The following is a 23,640-nucleotide window of genomic DNA, read 5'->3' on the forward strand; positions in this document are numbered from 1 at the left end:
ATGTTTCACACTTCAATATCATCATGTATTATGAATATTGTTCAAAACAAGGTACTATGTTACTGAATTTGGCATTAAGAATGACGAAAATGGTATTATTTACTAACTTATGTTAACATAATTCTATAAGTTTGCCTTTTGGGAGTTAAATAACTAAATCAATAATGTAAAAATTAAATTTGCTCAATGTTAATTTTTTTTTTTATCCATTTTTGTTGTTCATATATCATATACATCATTTTGAACTGTATGTTATAAAATTGTATTACGATTAAGATACACTATTTTACACTTGAAGTAGAGCGAATCAGTTAATCATCGTATACTAGCATATTATTCATATATCTAAAAATTAAAGTAATTTATGTTTGATGGTAAATTTAATTATTTGTAAACAATAGTTTAATAAAAACTTAAAATTATTTTTCGTAAACATTTTGTTTTTTTAACGGGAATTAAATAAAGGTATACATAAAGAAAGTCTTCACTATGTCAATGTACATAATTGTATGTATATAATTAAATTTAATATTATGTTTGTATTCTATGAACTATTTTAATTACTATGGTTAGATATGTAGATAGTTAAGTGATATAAAAAAAGTTGACCAAGTTAAAAAATGCCATAAACCATTCAATCAATTGATAAGACAAATTATTATTAAGTTCGCGACCGAAATTCCTTCTAATTTCATTAATATATTGAATCAAGATTCGGACTATATATTTTTATAAATATTTTTAGTCAAACGTAAATTGAAACAAATGTAAGGTACTGCGTAGTAAAATATTAATTTTGATGCCAAAATAATTTTAGTTTCATTTTGTCTGATACATGTTGCACGACTAGAACTACACGGAATTAGACAGTATATGTCTCAATAACGACTTAACTGCTTATCGGTTTATCCATTATTCGATCAGAAAACCAAAAGTACATTTCCTAATTTTCGCTGTTTTTTAGTATTTTAACATCACGTAATTTTTATTTTCTCAATTTTGATTAGTACCCGTCAAAACTGCATCTAACCACAAATATAAAAAAGTCTAATATTATAAAATATTATAATGGTAATTATAAAATATGATTATAAAATATCATAAACAATAAGTTTTTAAATCATAATTATTTACTGTATTATATACCTTTATGTCCAACTATCCTTATTATTATTGATTATAATAATAGTCTACTATTATTGGTTATCTTTATTAATTTGATTATTTAAAAGAAAATATAAATTATTAAATCATTGATTGCTTAATTTCCATAAATATAGCAAAATTTACCTAAGAAGTAAGAATGAGTAGGTAATGGATACATTTTTATTGAAATAAAATAAAATTATTAGTTTGTAAATATAATATATTATATAATGTGATTTTTTTTAATATTAAACCCTCATTTATTTAGTCACTTAAAGTGACTTTGATAAAAACACTTTTACATCATAAGCTATCATTAATTGTAGAGGTAACAATGTAAAAAACTTTGGGAAAAATTGTATTTTACTATTACTCATTGCGATGAAAATCTTGCTTACTTTAAAAATGGTCTTATTATTTTTTATATTTCATATTCTTTATTCATTTTTTGAAAATCCCAAGTTACAATAATCAAAATTGCGACACAATAATTTATTCTTTTTAAATGTTCGAAGTTAAAGTGAGCAGACTAATATGAAAACTTCGCTGTCATTTCACGTGTCCTACCATTCAAATACAAAATACCTATCAATTAGCATGAATGAGGAATTTGTCACGGGAAGGAAGGTCCGCTTTTGGACTTACCAAAAATGACCTGCATATGAAAAGTTAAACGCATTATGTAGACATAATATACACCTAAAAAATCAATTTTGGTAATCTCTATCAGCACCGATAATGGATATTGTAGTGTTTGAAATTCCGCCGTACTTAATTTTAAACGTTATTTCCGAAATCTTGTAAATATGAAACAAAATGGTTGAAACTTAAAATCGAATGATATCTGAATTACAATCTGATATCTGAATTACGAGTTGTAATATTGGTAGTTCATTCAATCGTGTACTCAGAGCATCATCACATATGAAGTATAATTTTTTTGTTCAAATGAAATAACTTGATATATTATAATATTATAGTACATTTTTGTTATTCAATATTTAAACAATGAAACTAAATTGGTGATTCTATAAATATACGTACATTTTTGTTATTAAGAGTAAGTAAAAATGTATTTTTTTTTTAAATTAATAAAAAATATTAGTTTAGTTTTATAATACAATATTTATTTATGTGTTATATAGTTAAAGTTATTTTACAGAATATAAATATAATATTAAATTTAATGATATAAATGTAAATCGAAATTGTGAACTAAGAAAGTGCCATTAAAATAGTAGTAAAAGCTTAAAAGTACACGATTATACATGATGTATAAATATTATATACGAAAACAACTTTATCAGTGTTGCAAAATAATTAGTATTTTTATAAGGTAAAAAAATATCACGACAATGAATCATTGCATACAAATTTATAGTTTTATTTAACCTTAAAATTTTAGTAAGACTTCCTTAAAACTTCGGATTTGAAAACAAATGCCTTTTTTTTCGATAACAATTAAAAAATATATTCAAATTAAAATGTATTTCATTTAATTTTAAAGATAATGGCTGAACATTTTTTTTTAACTTTTTTTACCTTTTTTAACTTTTTTACCTATAATTCCTTTTATTCTTTTTTCTCTTTTTTAACTCTCTTTTATATCTGTAATAAGCTAAGGTCGCTATACACATGGTTAGTAAATTAATAGTGAAAAATGTCACTGAATTAATGTAATGAAAGCAGTAACTTTTATGAATATTTGAATTTTAATAAATAAATAATTTGAGCTAAATATGGTTTTAGGAATTAAATTATATATACCAGAGTATAGTTTTCATTCAGAAATAGTGTAAGGGAAAAAATTTTAAATGTTTGAATTGTCCAGCTCGAGCACTGAAAATCTCATAGGATCGAATCTATAGCTACAGTATATTATGATGCAGATAGGTCATACGTATAGAGCAAATTATAATTTCGGATCACCTTCGGTTTTAATACATTTCCAAACAAGAAATTAAAAAAAATAAACGAGACATCACCAGATAAACTAACTAACTACACGTTTTATAGAGTACCTACAATATAATTATATCTTATCCGTCGGGGACACATAAATTATATCATATTCAAGGGTAGTTAGTACATACCAAATTATCGTGTGTTATATACGTGTTTTAAATCAATCTTAACGGATACAATTTGTTAACGACACACGTGTACGATTAAACCTCTGCCACTTCTTATAATACAGGTATAATATACTTATGAGATACCTGCAGATAGTGAGAGCCCTAATTATGAGGAGTAATTACATACAGTCGCGCGTGCGTATTACGACCATGGATTCCTAAGTTCAATACGATAACAGTATAAATACACCGGGGCGGTACGTTAGTCCCAAACGGAACCGGTTATGAATTATTTTATTATGGTGTGATAATGGAATTTTTCTATCGGTCGTTTTTGTAAAATTGTTGTCGCCATATGATAGTCATCGCGAATCGTCACCACGTTTTTGAAAAAAAAATTTCTCCATGACACCAATACTATTCGTCAAGAAAATCGATTTTTATGTGAATTAACATATTCAAGGTATTTCTGTCTGGCAGTTATAGCATAAAATAATTACCTAAAATAAACTAAATATTTTTTATAAAATTATAGATGTCTAAAAAAAAAAAAAACCGCTTAAGAGTAAATTTAAATCTGTATACATATTACGAAAATCATATTAATCTTGTATGATCGACAATGTTTCAAATACAGTAGACTATCGATAATCTAACAGATATAAGTAAAGGGGACTGTCAGATTAACAAAAACGCTGGATTAATGGAGTTTCACATAAAATCGCAATTTCATTTATTGAAAAACCTTAATTTATAAATAATACATAGGTACATACGTAATAATTTATAGCATACTGTGAATTAATTTTCTGATGGTAGTAGTCTAAAAAAAAAATTATCAAATTGTTTTTGTTTTTTATTTTAAGATAAAATACTGCTAGATTACTGGACGTACCAGATTGTCGAACAGCCGGATTACCAAGAGTCTGTTGTATTTTGGTTTATGCGGGCCCATATTTAGGGGGCACGGGTAGGCACATGCCCGGGGGTGGCAAAATATTTTAGCAAAATTAATTTTAAAAATGACGGGAAAGCACGATTGAGCATAGAATATTTTATGCGATGTTGTCACATTCACGTTGCCAACATTTTGTAATTTATTATTTTCACTTATTATTACACTACTTATTATGATATATGACGCGAGCCGTGAGCGAGCCCCTCAGCTTTATCGACAATGTTATCGATTAATAAATTAGTTCCGGAGCAAAACGACTTTTTAAACATTTAGCATGGGGGGAAAATATAAGATAATTAAAATACAATTCCAGCATTATTATAGAAATAATATCAGTGTTCGTTCGTTATTTGCAAATAAATACATTTCATGTTGATTTTGAAATTGGAGCTCATCGGGCAATAACAGACGTGTTTGGATATATTAAAATAATTGGATGTAGATTTCATTTAGGACAATCATGGTGGAGAAAAGTAAGAAATAATTATATAATATAGTACTTTTTTACAAAATATAATAATTTGTTTGTAGATTTTTGGCGAACCTTCTATCAGAATATCATAAATGGACAACAGTTATTGACTATGAAAATATTATATTTTTTTTGCCATGTTATATATTGAATTATTATAATTATTTAAATAAATATTTTTGTACCTATAATACAGTTCAAAATTGAAAATGGCGACGTTGCAGAGTTTTTTATGCTCAATCGTGTCGCAAAAATGGTGTACCTAATAAAAAAAAAATACAACAATAAAAAAAAGAAAATAGTATGTTTTATTATGTTATAATTTGTAAATTAAAAAAATTGTATTTTTATTATATTAAAATTTGTTAATTAAAAAAAGTATTAAACCATTTTCATTTATAAGTTATATTTTAATATTAAAGAATCTCGAATATGGACAAAATAATAAGTGTTATACCTACTATTATTATTTATTTTTTTGGGAGGCGGAATAAATATAATATTATAATAAATATAAATATAATAAACATTATATTATATAAATTATATATTCCCGGTGGTGCGAAATTTTTAAATTCGGGCCTGGGCTTATTGATTAACATCCATGCAGAGTATTGAAAAAAAATTATAATTCTAGGGATGTAAGTACAATTCTAGTTATATAAACAATAAACATTTCCGGTAATTTAAATAGATGAATATTACTTTGTGCAAATATGTAAACATCTCCTGTCTAATAATATTATTATTTATCTAATGTTTTTCCTGTAGGAAACGTTTGGCGGAAATCGATTTTAACCGACAACACAAGAAATAAAAACAATACAATTCTGCTGGCTTGAGGTAAAATATTTATTTAACTTGACATCAACGCGTTATACAAGTTCTTAGTTCTTAAGTAAAATGATCAATAGTACGATATTGCTTTCTATATTTTTTTCTAAATAAATTTCAAAAAGTGATTTTTATAAAAATTTCTCTTTGAAACTAATATTTGATTGCATATCCCTCATCCGTTTTCTTGAGCTTGATTCGCCTCTGAAATATATAACAGTTTTATAAGTAAAAATGGATAGAGAGTTTAAAACTAACTGTAAGAATTTTAAGTTATGTATCATTTACTGTATAAGTTTAACTTCGGAAAAATATTATTTAAAGGATAAGCAATTATCAACTAAATGTACAGTTGCGAAATTTGTACCTTTTTTTGCGTTTTGATCGTTCATTTAACTGCGAGGTAATTAAAGGTAATTGAAAATCATTTGTGTTATGTTATGTTCATTTATTTTTAATAAACAACTGATAAATTTATAAAGGTTTTGGAAATACATTTTAAAATTACTGCCTAATGTTGGGGTGGAAAGTAATGTTCTATGTCTCATTTATTTATTTATTTTTGTAAAACTTACTTTTACCTCTTAAATTGCACTTTTATATGAAAAAAACAATTATTAATTAAAATAAGTTATTCATTATAATAATAAGTAATTTGGCTTGGTTCAAAAATTTAGAAACGGCAAATAGTAAAACTTCGAAAAATAACATTTGAACATTTTTTTAATTCAATTTTATATTCTTGACCTTACAGATGATTCAATGTCATATTATTGACTTTTTTATTTTATTAGACTGATGCTGTAATACCAGCTAATAAATAAGTTAAATTTAAGAAAATAACTTAAAATTTTAAGTTAATATATTTATATGCATGTTAATTTAATTTGTTGTCTTAAAGGCAGTGACCCTAGTACATAACATCTGGTACAGGGAATACTGAAACATGCTTTTTTGTTTTCCCTGTGAAACATTGCGTTAAATCTACTTCCATAAATTCATGTTCGATTTTGTAATGTGAATGGTTTGAACTATAATTATCATCAATGTCATAATATTTTGATTACGGTCATAACCACCAAAAGTGTCAGAATAAAATATTACCTCAATTACTTCTTTCTTCAGATTTTGAAACTATTCGAAAAGATTCAATCCAATTCCTGAGCTGCCACATTTGCCATTGATTTATAATGAATGTTTCATACATTTTGAAGTTAAAAAATGTCTAATTTTTACTATTAAATATAAACGAAATTTTAAGTGAAAATATCTGTAATGTCAAATATAATACCCACTTAGATTAAATTTTTGTTACAGTGTTATAATTTTTTTTTGTAATAAATTATTGTAGCATATCTTCTTAATGTTTATCATGATTATCGCTTAATAATAACTTTTCTGCACTATTTTAGTTTTTAATTTTTTTACAAGAAGCATACTGACATTTTTTAGATTTAAAAAAATAATTGGGTTTGGTGAAAAATATTTGGTAGTACCTACTCAATTTCTGACGGAATGGAAGAATATTGTAGATTAAATTTTTATTTAATAAGTCAGTTATTGGGTTGTACCAATTTAATTTGATGCATACTTATATAATATTTATAGCAACACAATAATTTGTTTCATTATTTTTATATACAAATTGGCCATCATTATATGTAAGAAAAATTATTTGTATTATATCTAGATTAAGTCTAGAGTATACTATAAGATTATTAATAAATAATATAAGTATAATATTAAAATAAAATTCAAATATATTTCATTGATATAAATAATTCATTTGGCAAATAAATGTATAATTCAAACATGTTTATAACATTTTTTAATTGTTTGGGAAGTGAAATGTTTTATGTATCTAATTGGTCTAATGTCATTAAATTATTATTCCAATCATTAAGCACACCATACATCAATCGTATGACAGATTGTGCTATTTTATTTAATACGATTTTGCAAACTATTATCATAACGTGTGTGGTATTGTTGCAAGGCGCGTAGTACGACCAAATTAAGTTTGAACGTGCATAAAATCTGTCATACGACAAGTTCGTCGTACGACTAATCCTAATGTGAGTCCTTGTACGATAGGTTCGATCGATTCTAAAACATTTTCTCATCAATATTCAATAATAATGTAACCATAATGCTAGCTTTCATTTTTTTTTTTTTTTTTTTTTTTTGTTAAAAATGTTAAATGTAATTTTATAATAATAATAAACATAATTGTATTATTTAAGAACTTATGTATAAGCTATTAAATAATATAAATTAAAATATGCATAATTTATTTAATGTTCAAGCAAAATATTAAAATCTATGATTTTAAATCTTTTTATTTATTAATAATTGTTTTATGATAAAACTCGTTAAACCTTTGGGGAGTAAATTTTATCTTTTTATTTTAAACAACTTTATCCATTGATAAAACACTAAAATATGATTTAACCAAGCTACAAATATAAATTTAACATTTATACTGTCTTTATAAAATTAAAATAATTTATGTTTTCATTAATTGGTAGTAATAATAAAAAACGATAAAAATTTCTGTTAATGAATTTGCACACCAAGCCATTATACATCGTATATTATACTTATTAATAATAAGTTATTATAATTCTTTTAGACTCGAAATTGCTGTTTTGCGACACTGTTCACATTGGAAGTCCACACATTCTTCCGAGCTAAGACATTTCAACATACCTATTATAAACATTTTATGAAAATTTAACCAGCATTCGACTTATAGTATACGATATGATAAAATGGAGTGCAATTGCTTGCAGTTTTACAACCTACACACAGGCCCAATGAGAGAGGGGCTGCTGGAAATGTCTCCCAGGAGCTTGGGCTTCAATAAAGGCCCGGGGCCTGATCAAGCTCACTACGTCTCGGTTAGGTAAAAATTCGTTATACAAATTTTAAAAGAAGACACTGGATGTCTGTGGCAAGTTTAATACCTCGTGTAGGAAGGGCCTGGATTAATTTGTCCCTGAGACCCTTGATTTTTCTCCACGGCCCTGCCTACACACATATACATTGAATGCTGCTCTTTGTCTCTAAGTTTATAAGTAAATAGAGTTCAGACGGTTGCCGAATACCGATTGGATGATTAGTACGTTGTACGCAAATGCTATCCCTCCATTCAATTATGAATTTATAAGTAAGTCGAGTTCGATCGTACAATGATGTTATTTTGTTTTTGATAACATGATGTTACACCGAAATTACCTTACTGTGTTAATTCAATGCTATGCGTGTAATTGTGATCAAATTACTTTCACGAGCTTTTCAAAAAAACGTAGCTGACCAAGTTTTCGGTCGCAGAATACAACATGCAATTTTAAATCTTAAAACGATTTTTTTTTTTCCGCCATGAGCTAACAAGTAGGTTACTCGAGTATTGCACGAATTAATAAGCAAATTATTATGGAAATTTATATATTATGTATGTATTTTGTATATATATACTTTATGGTAAAATTTAATTAAAATTCCTTTTTGATTTTGTTTTGATCAGTAATTTATAAGTAACTCGAGTCGAAAATAATTTGGTTTCGATTGTGAATTTATAAGTAACTCGAATTAAATATACTCAACGTTACCAGGTTAACATTTAAAAATTGACAAAAATATATGAACTAATACCTAGGAATAGGCAGTCCGAAATGTTCGTACTTGTTTTAATATCGCACCTCATTTTTTCTACAGCGAATCGTTTATTGTTCGTAATTATGTCAAAAAAAAAAAAAAAGAAAGAAGTTCAAAAAAAAAAAAAATGTACTAACATCTATGAGCATGAACAACTTTTTATTTTGGAATAACCTTACCTTCTAATATTTCGCATGTGCTTGGAAATCTAATACAACAATTTTCACGGAATGTTATTATTATTAATTTATGATTGAAAGTTTATAGGTAAATTCTTTAAAGTTCAACAAAGCTTTTACGTAAACTTTCTGTTACGGTTATAGTGAATTCACATGTGAGGCGTTTTTTAAAAAAGATAGGTGGTCGTCCATTTTTAAATATTTTGTTAAATCAGCATATGAATGAAATTGTACTACGTTTGAAGTTCTAATAAACTGAAGCCCCTCCCATAAGAAATTAGGTAAAACTATATCGGACGTTAATTAAAATGTTTTGATTTTGTTTTGATCAGTAATTTATAAGTAACTCGAGTCGGAAATAATTTGGTTTCGATTGTGAATTTATAAGTAACTCGAGTTGAATATACTCAACGTTACTAGGTTAACATTTAAATATTGACAAAAATGTATGAACTAATACCTAGGAATAGGTAGTCCGAAATGTTCGTACTTGTTTTAATATCGCACCTCATTTTTTCTAATAGTGATCCGTTTATTTTTCTTAAATATGTCAAAAAAAAACACGTAGTTCTAGTAAAAAAAAAAAAATAAATGTACTAACATCTATGTGCATGAACAACTTTTTATTTTGGAATAACCTAACCTTCTAATATTTCGTAAGTATTTAAAAATCTAATTCAACAACTTTCACGGAATGTTATTATTATTAATTTATGACTGAAAGTTTATAAGTAAATTTTTTTAAGATTCAACAAAGCTTTTACATAAACTTTCTGTTATGATTATAGTGAATTCAAATTTAAGAAGTTTTTAAAAAAAGATAGGTGATCGTCCATTTTTAAATAAGCATATGAATGAAATTGTATTACATTTTAAATTCTAAAAAACTAAAGCCTGAACCCCCTCTCATAAAACATTAGGTAGAACCATATCGGACGTAGGTATTTGAAATATTTAAAAAATTAGACGTAAGAAAGACTTCGTACAGATCGACATGCGCAACAAATTATGGCTGAACTCCCTTTACTAGCCCTCCCCCTTTTTAATTTCTAGATCCGAATCTGCAGGAAGGCACCCAGTACTAACAAATGCTCAGAATTTCATAACATAACGTATATATATACATAATATAGTATTATTAAATTTATAAGCTCAGTCTCAAAACTTATTGAACTATGTATATACAGATAGTTAATTATTATACGGACTGATTGTATTTAATGGTATTAAATGTAGTAGTTTTCTTTACTCTTCATTCAAGCTATCTCTTAATTCTTCCCCCTGCCTCGCTACATGATTGCCTCAGTATTACCATATATTTAATCATAATTTATGTTAAGTCTTCTGACTTCTTAATCTAGACACTGTACATTTTTTTTTTTTTTTACTGTATTTCTGGGTATATAAATTTGTAACTCTAATATAACTGTTTTGCTGTTAAATATTTTTTTGAAAATAGCAACAAAAAAAAAAAAAATGTAACAGTTAGTTAATTATGTAAACTTACTTTATATACCTAGGTAAAATCAGGGTTTAAAATCAGTGATACAATTGCAGGCGAGGGGGACTCTGATCCCTATACCATTTTAATTATTCCTTACAATTACTAATTAGTTATAAATATACATGTATATAATGTATAATTAATTTTAAATATAAATTGACTATTATTTGTAGAATTATATTTACTGTAACTATCAGATACGGTCTAACCACCAGTGGACGTAATAATCGATAACTTTAAAATAAAATAATTTATTTTTAAAAATTGTATTTTAAATTTATAACTAGCTAATAATGTTTAGTGTGGACAGTTATTTTAGTTAAAAGAGTGAGAGTGAAATTTTGTAAGTGTTGTGAGAGGTACGGAGTCTGAGTCCCATTACGTCCCTTACTCAATTTAAGTCCTATGTTTAAGTATAATAAAATCTTAATATTTCTATTGTATAATGTATTAATGAAAATAGTATTTGTGTATACATATTTAAATTAGAAATCAAAAATTATTTTTTTATTAGATAATTCATTGTGTTTGGTAATCACTATAAAATATTTTTATTTGTATGAAATTAAACTACCCAATACATCCTACACAGCTTTTACACACAATTCAATCAATTAAAAATAAGTAATTACGATTGTACAGTAAACATGTTAGTACTGTCATAATATTCTACATAGCATTACAATATAATTTTGTTCTCATTTTTTATTTGGCTTAATACATATGAATCATATACTTACATGGTAAGATGTATCATATCAAATGATACTTATTTTTATCCTATTTGTTTGTGTTTAAAATGTAATTATTCATAAAGCTATTATATATATGTATTTTTAATTTAATTTATCGGTATTGATAATAATGAATATAATCCGATGTTATTGTTATCATGATTTTAAAGCCATGCATATTTATAAAAATATATGTTTAATCCAAGACACGTTGTGTTTTCTTTATTTTATTTGTAAATGTTAATAATTTTTCCAACTAAAAAAAATATAACCAAATGTAATTATTATAGTTATATGGAATTAAGATATTTATTAATCCTATATAAAAGATTTAAGTGTAAAACATTCCTATAATTTTCTGTTGCACAATATAAAAACTAAAAGTGAATGTATATAAGTTATGATTTATTATTAATTTATTTATTTATCATTAAAATGTAATTATATTTTACTATCACTCTACAATTGTGTATGTTTTTCATTGAAACATCTTATTGATTCAGTATACTTTAATTGGGTTTTTAACAATGATTTTGCTAGCGTAAAATTAATTTTTTTAACATTGGTATCAAAAATAGAAGAATCACACATTCACTTTATTATACCTTGTTGAAGTTTCAATTACGACACCACTAGAATATATAATTCAATAAATCTATATGTATAAAAATGGATTTCTATCTGTTTTTTTTGTTCTTTATGCATTCCTAAACGGCTGGACTGATGGCGACGAAATTTGGTACAGAGATATACTAGCCTATGGGTAAAAGATAAGCTAAGTTAAAAAGTGATATGCCCATCCGCGGGAGATGCTCAAACAGACATTTTGAGATTTATGATGGAAATGTTTGTTTTTAGATGATTTCTATTAGTTTCAATAATAATAATAATTATTGCGTAAGAAATTATTATCCATGAATTTGTTATTATTTTTTTATGATTTGTTTCCATCGCACGTGCGTCTACGGCATTAAAATTTTTTATTGATATTTTGAGTTTTTTTGTTATAAAAACGTCATTTAAATGCTGTTATGTCTCCATAGGTGGATATCAGGGGGGGCTTGGGAGGAGGGGCTTGACTCCCAAATATTTTAATAGCCCCCCCAAAATCGAAACTTTGTTGGAAATTTTATTCGTTGTTTTTATAATTTATTTATAATTATCTGTTTATTTTTTTTTTTTTTTTGAAAATCATAAAATAAGAAATAATAAAAAACTATTTACAATAGCATTAACAATACCAATTACATAGTTTGGCTACTTTCGAAAGTAGTTTCAGTGCAATGAAAAAAATAAAAACTTGCCCCCCAAAAAAAAAAAATTTAACCAAATATCCGCCTATGTATATCGCCCAAAAAAAGATCGATCGGTAGTTCTACGGCTCAAGCACGAAAGAAAATGGCAATACGAGTTACATATGCACATACAAATATACCACCCGAACCATTACCAACGTTGATATCAGGAGACACGTGCAAGTGTGTGGACTGAATTTGGAAAATCCATGCTTCTCACATGGATAGCTGTATGTGGCATGCTAGGAAAACTTGATTTATTTGTGTATGCACCAGAAGGAACAACAATAAATATTGTGTATTCAATGCACTTCAATAAATAACATTCAATTGAATAGGTACTTGAACTATCAGAGACTTTTCTCGATAACACGAATAAAATTACATAATGATAAACTAAATTGAATATGGTTGTAAGATTATTACGTTGTATATTTTAACCGTTATCTATCTATATATATAAAAATATACTGCTAGCATAATCACAGGTAATGAATTTAATATACAGTTTGTGACATTTAAGAGGTAGGATTTTTCACGGGCCACGAAGTTCACGGGTTCAACTAGTATATACATACATATATTATTGTAACCATAATATTTTTAATTTATTTTTATTTCAAATTAGCATATTCGCTATTATCCTAATATTTTTTTATAATGTAATGACCAAAAGGATGACTTTGATTTATGTCATATTCAGAATTAAAATTCAGAACTACTATAAAAATCATTGATTGTAAATAATTTATTTAAAATAAAAAAATTATAAATGATTAACAAATCATTAATTTAAATAAGTTTCCTCTTAATGTATAAAATACAAAAACAGTATCAGTGTTTTTATGTTTTGTATCAATGATATAATTATATACTTTATTTAAATCTTTCTTATGATGAGAAAATCTAAAAATATAAAAATAAATTAATTTAGTCATCTAACAATTTTTTATTAATTTTACCTTTTTATTAAAATAGAAATATCACTTTCAATAGTTGAAAAATCAATTAATGATCCTAATGCTTTGACAAGTTCAGCATCAACATTAAGTGCTAGTATTTCAACGCGTACTTTTGGTGATAATTTTTGAAGTGTTTTCGAAACAGCATTTGAAATCTAAAGAAATAAAAAAATATTTTTGAACTATATATAAATATTAAAACTATTTTTGAAATAAACTGCATTATTCAAAAATAGATACCTGACTCTCATAACGCCGTTTGACCGTTGTTACCAATTTCTCTTCTATGATAAATACTATATTTATATATTGATTTTCACTAGTAGATCGTGTATCATTTTTGACAGAATTATTAATTTGAGGTATTATATTTGTCAGGCTATTTTCTCTATTTTTACGACGCATCAATTCCAAAAATTCAGTTACACTCATTACCTTATCCTGAAATCTAAATGCATATCTCAGTACCAATTTCAACAATTTAAAATAAAATATTACTAACTTATCTTCCATTAAACGTCTTAATATCACTGATTTGGTCTCTTTTAACATAACAATATTAGTAACATATAATTCCTGACAATAATCTTGAATTTGTTCCAATGTCTAAAATGGTATAGTTTAATAGGTTGCTCTTTTTTCAAAATAAATATCGAAAATAAAAATAACTATACTTGTTCTACATCTAAAACCAGTGTTTTAATTCCCATTTTCCATAAATCTCTGGCAATATTTAATTTTTCTTCGGTCATTATACTATTACTACATGCTGAACACAGTATTACATCTATTTCTGATGATTCAGTAGGAAATAATGCAGCAAGTTTATCCAGTGAGAGACTTATACCAAGTGCTGTTTGCTTTATATCATTGTTCACATCTAAATTTCTTCTGAGATAATACTGGAATATATTTATTCAATTTTATTGAAAAAAAAAATTATAAAAAGTTACCTAAATGAAGAAATTAGCTTATCATAGCAACCACCAGCTGCTAATACATCATATTCTGCAACATTCTTCTTGCTTTTGTTATAATAAACTATCTCAAATAAAAATCCAGAATAAAATTGCAAAATATTCATTAATCCCGGTGCAATAACGACTGTAAACTAAAAATATGGTTTAATTGGAATTTGATATCATTGTATTTTCAAATAATTGTTTTAATTTACTTTCACATTTAATGATTCTATGTGTTTGATGACAGTTTCTATATGACGTAAGCCTTCTCGAGAGAAAATACCACATTTTGATTTGCGCACCGTTATTTTACGACATACTTCAACCATATCAGTAAATGAATGTTCCATTGAAAAAAAGTTCATGGCTATATTTATTTGATGATTCGCAAACCCTAAAAGTTCCAATTCTTCAATTTGTTCCTGCGTCAAATCCTTTTGCTGCAAATCGTAAATCAATATCATAAATTTATTGTACAGTTAATATATGTAAATCCATTTACTTTAAATCTTGCAAAATATCTGCATATTTCTAAATGACGCGCCTTTTCTATTCCAGAATACATTAATATTCCTTGAACTAGTGACATATGGTTTAAACGAATTATACAGTTGTTATGATTGAAATTTTTAAGTTTTTGAAAAATTTCTGACGCTATTGACAATAATTCTGCTTCTGCTATCAGATTTCCTAAAAAAAAATATTTTTATATATATCTACATATAATAATAATACCTCGTAAATTGTGACCTCCATTTAATTTCTAACCTTTAGAAGAACTAACAATATCAAATGCTGCCTCATAAAGTTCACGGGGATGAACTCCATAGACTCTTCTTTGTCTGTAAACTCTATCGATCGAATACCGTTTTAAATTGGAAATTGTGGGATTATGAGCCAAGAACCTAGCAAATGAAATTCTAAGATTATGAGGTATACATGTTAGTCCACCCCAACGAGCCATCATTGTAACTGTATTTTCATTTATCACAGAATTTAATGCTGGCATTAATAAAGGAGTGCACAACCAAACTCCTCCGTGAAGCTGGAATACTTCTTTTACTATTTCTATTATCTTATCTAATCGACCATGATAAAGCACATTTTTCCCCGTTGTCATAGTAAATGTTATGTCTTCAACAGTGGAAACTTTCTGGAAAATAACAATTTGAATATTATAATCTTAATATCAAATAATATTTTAGTGTTAAATTATTTTTGTCTTAAACCATCTAATATTTAGACAAAAAAAATATAATTATGGGTATATATTATATACTATATACCCAATGGCGCAGTTAAGGAGAAGGGTTTGGATATTGCAATCCCCCGATTATTTTTTTTTCAGCTTTAGTAAAACTTTTGTAAAGTTAAAAAGGTTATAGAGAAGATTTTCTCTATATGGTCACTACTACCATTTGTTGTGCACCATGACTAGTTGCAAAGGTATGATATATTTTGTTTTTAAATTTTTTAAATATCTTATCTGAAGCAATAGCACTTGTATGTTTCTCATCAACCTATAACAATTTAAAACTGTTAGGTATATCCAATAAAATGGGTAGACCAAAATAATTCAATAATTATTTTTCTTAAATTATTAGATACAATAATTGATAGTTTGACAAAAATTTGTACTTGGTCTGATAAAAATGCTTTAACATTAGGAACAAACATACTGCTATATACTAAAAGACAACTAAAATTTATACTAATATTTTATTACTGAGAAATGAGTTGAATATTAGTTTACCATTAAATAAGTTTCTTCAGACAAAGCATATAGATCTGGTTGAAGATATTCAAACCACTGATGACGTGGCAAATACAATTAAAAAATGAAATTAAATGATAAAAGTAAATTTAAAATTATCTTTGACATTATATATGACAATTACTAAATAATCTTTTCCGGTAAAATATATACATATATTGATTATTTTTCTAAGAGATTATTACAGAATATCTTAATTCAATCCATTTGTAGATCATTTTTTAATCAATTACATTATCAAATGTTATCTCACATATTTATAATTGACATTATTAACTTAATTTTACAACCATCCAAATATATACTTGTTGAAGAAAAAATGAAGCAGCTAGTTGAAATCTATCAAGATGATTTAGATTGCAGTATGTTAACAGCTGTAAGTGAAATTAAAATGTGGCAACAAAAATTTGTAGAAACTCAAGATTTACCAAAAACTACTGAAGCTATTATATTTGTCAGGCTATTTCTTTATTTTTACGATGCTAGAGAAGCTCTTCAAAAAGGTAATATATAAATATTCCCTTCTACTTTCAAACTTCTAAAGATTTTATCAACTCTCCCAATTACAACTGCTAGCTATGAACAATTTTTTTCAACATTAAAAATAAAAAAAACATATTTGCGAAACACCATGAGTGGAAGTAGACTGAATGGTTTGGCAAAGATAAATATACAATGTGATCTATGCCCACTCTGATTATGTCTAAAATAAATTAGTGAACAAAACAAGAAAACTATAGTTAATATAATATGTTACCTATAGTATAGACCTATACCCTAACCCCCCCCCCCACTCATTGAAAAATCTTGGATACGCCACTGTTTATACCTAATATAAATATAACATTATAATTCTTATTATACACATATTAAAAAAACAAGACTAAATTCTACACATATATTTTATACTTACTTGATTAAAACATGAAGCAATAAGATGCTTGTAATTTTTGCTTTTGGAATTTGAAAGAGTATTTCTAACCATTTCATGTAACTCTGTATCTTTCAATTGAGGTGGTGGTATGTATTGGCTTTGTAATATATCTGTTGAATTTGGACGTTTACATGGATCGTGGTTTAAAAACCATCTGAATTTAAAAATTAATATTAATAAATATAAAACTGCTTAAAATCATACACTATTTTACTTAATAATATGTTTTTGAGCAGGATCAGCAGATTTCAGATATTCTGTTGGTAAAATGCATTCATACATTCTCAAATCTGATAATACTTTTATTCTTTCCATGTCTGTTGAAAACGGTTTGTGACACATTTCAAAAAAAATTATACCCAAACTATAAATATCAACTTTCTGAATAAATAAAATAAAGGAATGTATTAAACATAATATTTTCAATAAAGCTTAATTGTCAATATACCTAAAGTATTATTCAAGCTAAGTACAGAAAAATAAATTTTGTAAAATATACAATAAGAATTATAAAAAATATAGATATTAATTTATAATAACAATTTAAGAGTTAAAATAAAATATAATGAATATGTATTTTATACAATATATTTATAATGAAATATTATAATTTTGAATGTAATTAATTAAGATATCCATAATCCCCAATCTAAACATTCATGATTGCCTCTGAGATTTTTTATTAATTAATTATAAGTTATAACAAATAAATATGTGGCCCATTATATAGAATTGTACAGAATACATTGGAAACATCTAAAAGAGATAAAATAATATAATAAATAAAATATGCTTATACTAAAATCATGATTTAAAATAATAATAATAATAACTAACATATTTATAAAATTAAGAAATTGAAATATTACACATTTGAATTTATAATTATAGATTTAAATACATTATTATACAAACTTCATTATACAATGCTTTTGGTCCAAAAATATTAAGTTCAGGTGCAACATATAACGCTGTTCCAATATTACCAGTTTGAGAAGTGTCAACAAAAATATCTTGAGTATTCACTGAATCCATATCAGGGATATGTCTGAAAAATTATTATAACACTAATAATAAAAATTATTAAAATATATAATTTCTTTAAATTTTTAACCTTTGAATAATAGTGGTAGCTAGACCAAAATCTCCTATTTTAACATGATCCTCAGAATCAATGAAAATATTAACAGGCTTTAAATCTCTATGAATTATTCCTTGTTGATGAATATATGAAAGGCCTTCAACAATTTCTCTTAGTAATCGCCATACTCGTTTTGGTTCTTTGTACAGACCATTGTCAACTGCATTGCTATATAGAGTAATACAATGTTAAAACAATGAAATTCAAGTTTGATAACATTTAAATAATATTATAATGTAATTAAAATATTTAAAGAAAATACCGAAGTGTGCTTTTTTTCACAGAATTCCATTTGAATATACATAAACTGATCAACTTTATCACATACATCATCATTTTCATCTATTGATTCTTGACTTAAGTTATCACAAGTAGTATTTTTAACAGAGGAATCTGAAGTTTTTTGCCCTGAATCAGATTGATGGCTACATAATAATTAAATAATAATAAATATATAATATTAATAAACATTAAATAGTTTTAAATGATTGAATGCTCATTTTTTCCATACATAAACGTTATCCAATCATCATCTTCTTCAGAACTACTATCACTGTTAATTTCTTCAGCTAGATTTGATAATGTCCAACCACAACTGATGTTTTTTAAAGGCCATACATCAGATGTTTTATTTTTTTTCTAAAGAATAGATAAAATAATGATAAATGATAAGTAATTAATAAGTGTTTTGAATATTCTAAAATTGTTAGTTTGTTATATATTTTATGAGCATATAAGCATAACTAATAAATACAATTATGTAAATTATTATAATTTCAATTCAGGCATAATAAATTAATGAAAAAAATAATAAAATAAAACTTGATAATTGGATCAGTAAAAACTTCTCCCGATCAAAAATTAAAATATTTATTAGATTTTACTATGGCCTTAACTATTATAATATAATATAAATAATGTTAGTGTAACAAATAATTTACTAACAATTTTTTTGAGGTGTCCCTTCATGGCTGATTTTAGCGGCTTCGATCCATGAATTAAAGTATCTTACAACATTTTCATGATTTAAACGGGAGAGCAATTTCACTTCTCTGGTGATTTTTTTATTAAGGTTTTTATTTTTCTTGTTTAATTCAATACACTTAATTGCATAAAGACAGTCATCTAGTTTATTTTTTACCTATATTCAAATAATTTAATAATTAAGTTTACAACAGAAATTAATTTTAACCAAAAGTGAATCAAGTTATAAATGTCAAATCATTTTTTTTAAGATATGGACATAGATGTTAATAAAAAAAATGTTATAATAGTAGTAAAACTGTGAATATTCTTTTATATTTTATGCACAGCATATTATTTGAAATAATGTTTTAACTCTTTATTATTATATAATATGTTTTTTAATTACTTTTATGTTGCTTTTGTGTAAGTTAAATTTATCAATTATTAATAAAATATTTTTTTTTAAGATCAAAGGGTTTAAGTTTTCATTCCTAATTCAAATAATTTAACTGAGAATTGTTGATATAAAAAAATTTGTTTAACCTTAAGGACATCTCCAAAAGCACCTTTACCAAGCCAATCTAAAATAACAAATTCTTTATCTAGTCTAGATCTAGCTGATGAAAAACTATATTCAAACACATTTTGATCATCAGTCCAATTGCTTTCATCTATTTGATCCTAAAAAAAAAAAAAAAAAAATAACATTTGATAATGTTTTGGTGCAAATAAACTGTACAATTAAATAAATAATTAATGAATTACACAAATAAATAAAAACCAAGGAATAATGAAAATATAAACATTACAAATACATAAACAAAATATAACATTACTTTTGGTTGAATATTTAATTTCTGTGGTGAATTGATACTTAGTGACCTCTCAAGTTTTCTAAAAATAAATATTAACAAAATTAATAAAATCAATTTTAACAAAGATCAAAATTGGTACTTTATTAAATTGACATTTATAATTAATATAATTCTATATATTTTTTACTTTTTATCAACAATGCAATTATAATAAATAACTATATATATTATATATTAAGTAAAATAGATGATAGTAATAATAATGATAATGAAAATGGTAAAACAAAAAAAAAATTAGATAAATTACCTGGTAAGATTTAACTTATTGAAGTCATTATCTCTGCTCATTATTGATATAATAGTACATTTTTCATTATTGAATTATTTTAAAATTTATTTATTTATGAGCTATTTACGATTATTAAATTGGAAAATATGTAAAATATAATCTATTCAGTAACAAAGCTAGGGTTCAGAATTAGGGTAGACAAACATTAATTTTTTTATTTTGAAATTAGAAATCGTATATATTTAATAATCATTTTTTTTAATGAAATAATTATATAGGTACCTATATTAACATTAATTTTTATTTTAAATTAGTAATTCTTAGTATATTTATTTAATAATCCCAACTACTAACTAGGAAAATACAAATGTTTATATACCTATATTATACATTGGACATTATTATTTATATATTTAATACATCACATTATATTTATGTAAATAAAAAAAAAATTTAAAAAACAAATGTGCTGATAATGTTGTTCATCTTTGTCTCATAGGTAGCTTTGCCACTGGTCTCATAATTTGTTATTTGTTTATATATTTACACTATTTAATATTTTCATATCAGTATAATCATTTATTATTGCATCATATATATCATATATAAACAATTATATCAACATTTATATTAACCAAACTTACTTTAAATCAAACTCTTCTTCATCTTCTTCAATAAAATTTTCAATGGTATTTTTTCGTGTTTTATTTTTACGCATTCGCAGTTCTTCTTTGAGAGCTTCTCGTTTTTTAGACATTTCATTATGTATTAATTGTTTCTAAAAAAAATATTTTTAAAAAGTTAAATATATAACTAAATATGCAACAACAAAAAATACAAATTACAGTTAATTCAACTTCTTGCTTTTTGATTTCCATTTCTTCTAATTGTTTTCGTTGTTTTCTTGACATCATTTCTTCATAAAACGATGCATACTGAGGTTTATTACAAAGAGAAAGAAAATTCTAAAAGGCAAAATCAAATAACTTTAAATTATTTCTATATATTTTTATTAATAAACTATTTCACTTTAGTTACCTGAACAACTTGAACAAACTCAAATATCATAACTTCACCAACTATTTTAGAAGCTAGTTCATTTAATTGTTTTTCTAAATGCATTAAATAATTTGCTGGTATACCATTGGCATTTTTAAGCATAACTAAAGGTATCCTAAAATATTAATCAGTATTTGATATTAATAAATAATTATTCATAAGCTTGACTTGTTATAAAGTAAGAATTTAATAGAGTTTTTATATTTAATAGTAAAATAATCGTCAAGCAAACAAGCAGTTTGGGTTATGTATAAATATACACAAATAATGATTAGAATAACAGAACCACAACTTAAGTTTAACAGTAAGAGCCAGTCAATACATGGGTATAATTTCTATTAAATTTTCAACATTTTATATTTAATTTAAATATTAGATAATACCAAAATTAAATGAACTCGCACAAAAAATACATATTATTGTCTTACTCGTTGGGGTAGTCTTTTGACGCCTGGACATGTAGGTCAATTAAAATATTATTTTGTTGCAAGTTTGTAAATCCTTCAGGCAAAACTGTGATAGTCACATCCAATGGTTTCCAATTATCCGTACCATAGCATTTATCCTCATTATTATCCTTCAGCTGATCATTGAATATCGCCTGGAACAAGTAAAATGGAAAGTTGATGTGTACGTTCAAGCGTTCGAGTGTTAACAAATAGCTAGGTACTCACTTTCAACGCTTCTAATTCGTTAAACTGCCGTTCTTGCAGAGTTTCTGCCATTGAAACGTCTGAGTGACATTCGAGAAGATCATCGAAGACTGTGGTAGTAGGAGACGTATTTGCGGCAGATGGAAAAATACATAAATCTCAGTAAATCGTTCGAAAAGTACGCTCCACGAAAGTTAGGAAGCAACAGCAAAAAACATAAACAATCACACACTAGAGTTATCACAGTTTATCTGTACCTGCCGGTTGATACGATATCTTGTTATCTTGTGGCCTTCGATAACGTCGAAAACATTGATAAACAACTACGATTAAAGATATAATAGATATAATATATTTAATAATATAATAGATTTAGCGTATTCAAAGATTGTCCAGGTCGCTGAACTGAAAACTATTTTAATCTGATTTATCTTTTAAACGCATTACGCTATGTCCTAGCTGGTGCGTGCACGCAATGCGAGTTGACGGTGCGATATTTGACCGCATCGCACTGAATTCTATTTCCCGCAAGCACGGCAAAATTGACGCATTCAAATATGCGAGAGAACGCATACGATTTGTACTTATATAATTTGTAGTTGCAACTACAATATTGTGTTGAGAAGACGTATAGTGTTATCAACGTGTCAAGTTAATTAGTATTCAGATTTATGTTTGTGAAAATAACTGTAATTTATTATGACGTTAATTCAAGATCAACGAAGCTTACTCTTTATAGAAAATGTTTATCTGAAGTATAAATTACTTAAAATGAAGAAAAAATCTAAGAGATCTTCTCCAAATGTGATTTATATAGATTTATATTTGGAAAATTCCATCAACTGTATCCACAATTACGAGCAGATAAAATAATGTTTCGTGCATACACTAGAATGACTACAGACACAATTGACTACATTGCTCAACATATAACACCACTTTGTCAAAGAAAGTACACAAAGTTTCAAGATCCAATCTCTGTTGAAGAACGACTGTTGATTACTATTAAGTAAATATAACATAGACAACAGATGTCAAATTATTTATAACTACAATAATTCCGTTTTTCCTTAATTTTTTTTTTTTTTTTGTTTTTCACTGCGTTTTTGAAAACTACTAGGAAATGACCCTTTTGACTTCTAAAGTACCAACTAATTCACTTTCCAGAAAAAATACTGTTGGAGAAAATCCAAGCATTTTTACTGTCCTAAAAGGTGATGACAGAAACAAA

At 25.6% G+C, this 23,640-nt stretch overlaps 1 protein-coding gene and 1 long non-coding RNA gene across 2 annotated transcripts; one reads left to right on the forward strand and one right to left on the reverse strand.

The window, feature by feature from the left end:
• The first annotated feature begins 2,166 nt into the window (after positions 1-2,166).
• On the forward strand, positions 2,167-9,255 carry LOC112682674. The gene is made up of 3 exons (XR_003148541.1): positions 2,167-2,206; positions 5,423-5,494; positions 8,118-9,255. It is a non-coding gene; the product is annotated as an uncharacterized LOC112682674 (long non-coding RNA).
• A 4,375-nt stretch (positions 9,256-13,630) lies between these two features.
• Positions 13,631-23,627, reverse strand: LOC112682664 (eIF-2-alpha kinase GCN2). The gene is given in 24 exon segments (XM_025553339.1): positions 13,631-13,760; positions 13,817-13,971; positions 14,057-14,264; positions 14,319-14,422; positions 14,491-14,707; positions 14,770-14,927; positions 14,991-15,218; positions 15,281-15,468; positions 15,547-15,931; positions 17,466-17,640; positions 17,701-17,867; positions 18,402-18,534; positions 18,601-18,795; positions 18,890-18,903; positions 18,905-19,052; positions 19,139-19,266; positions 19,574-19,768; positions 20,137-20,274; positions 20,430-20,487; positions 21,342-21,475; positions 21,543-21,662; positions 21,736-21,871; positions 22,185-22,357; positions 22,431-23,627. Coding segments are annotated over 24 exon segments (3,738 nt in total). The 5' UTR covers positions 22,482-23,627.
• Positions 23,628-23,640: the final 13 nt, after the last annotated feature.

The sequence above is a fragment of the Sipha flava genome, unplaced genomic scaffold, assembly GCF_003268045.1.
Source record: "Sipha flava isolate LNK unplaced genomic scaffold, YSA_version1 208_pilon_pilon, whole genome shotgun sequence".
NCBI lineage: Eukaryota > Metazoa > Arthropoda > Insecta > Hemiptera > Aphididae > Sipha > Sipha flava.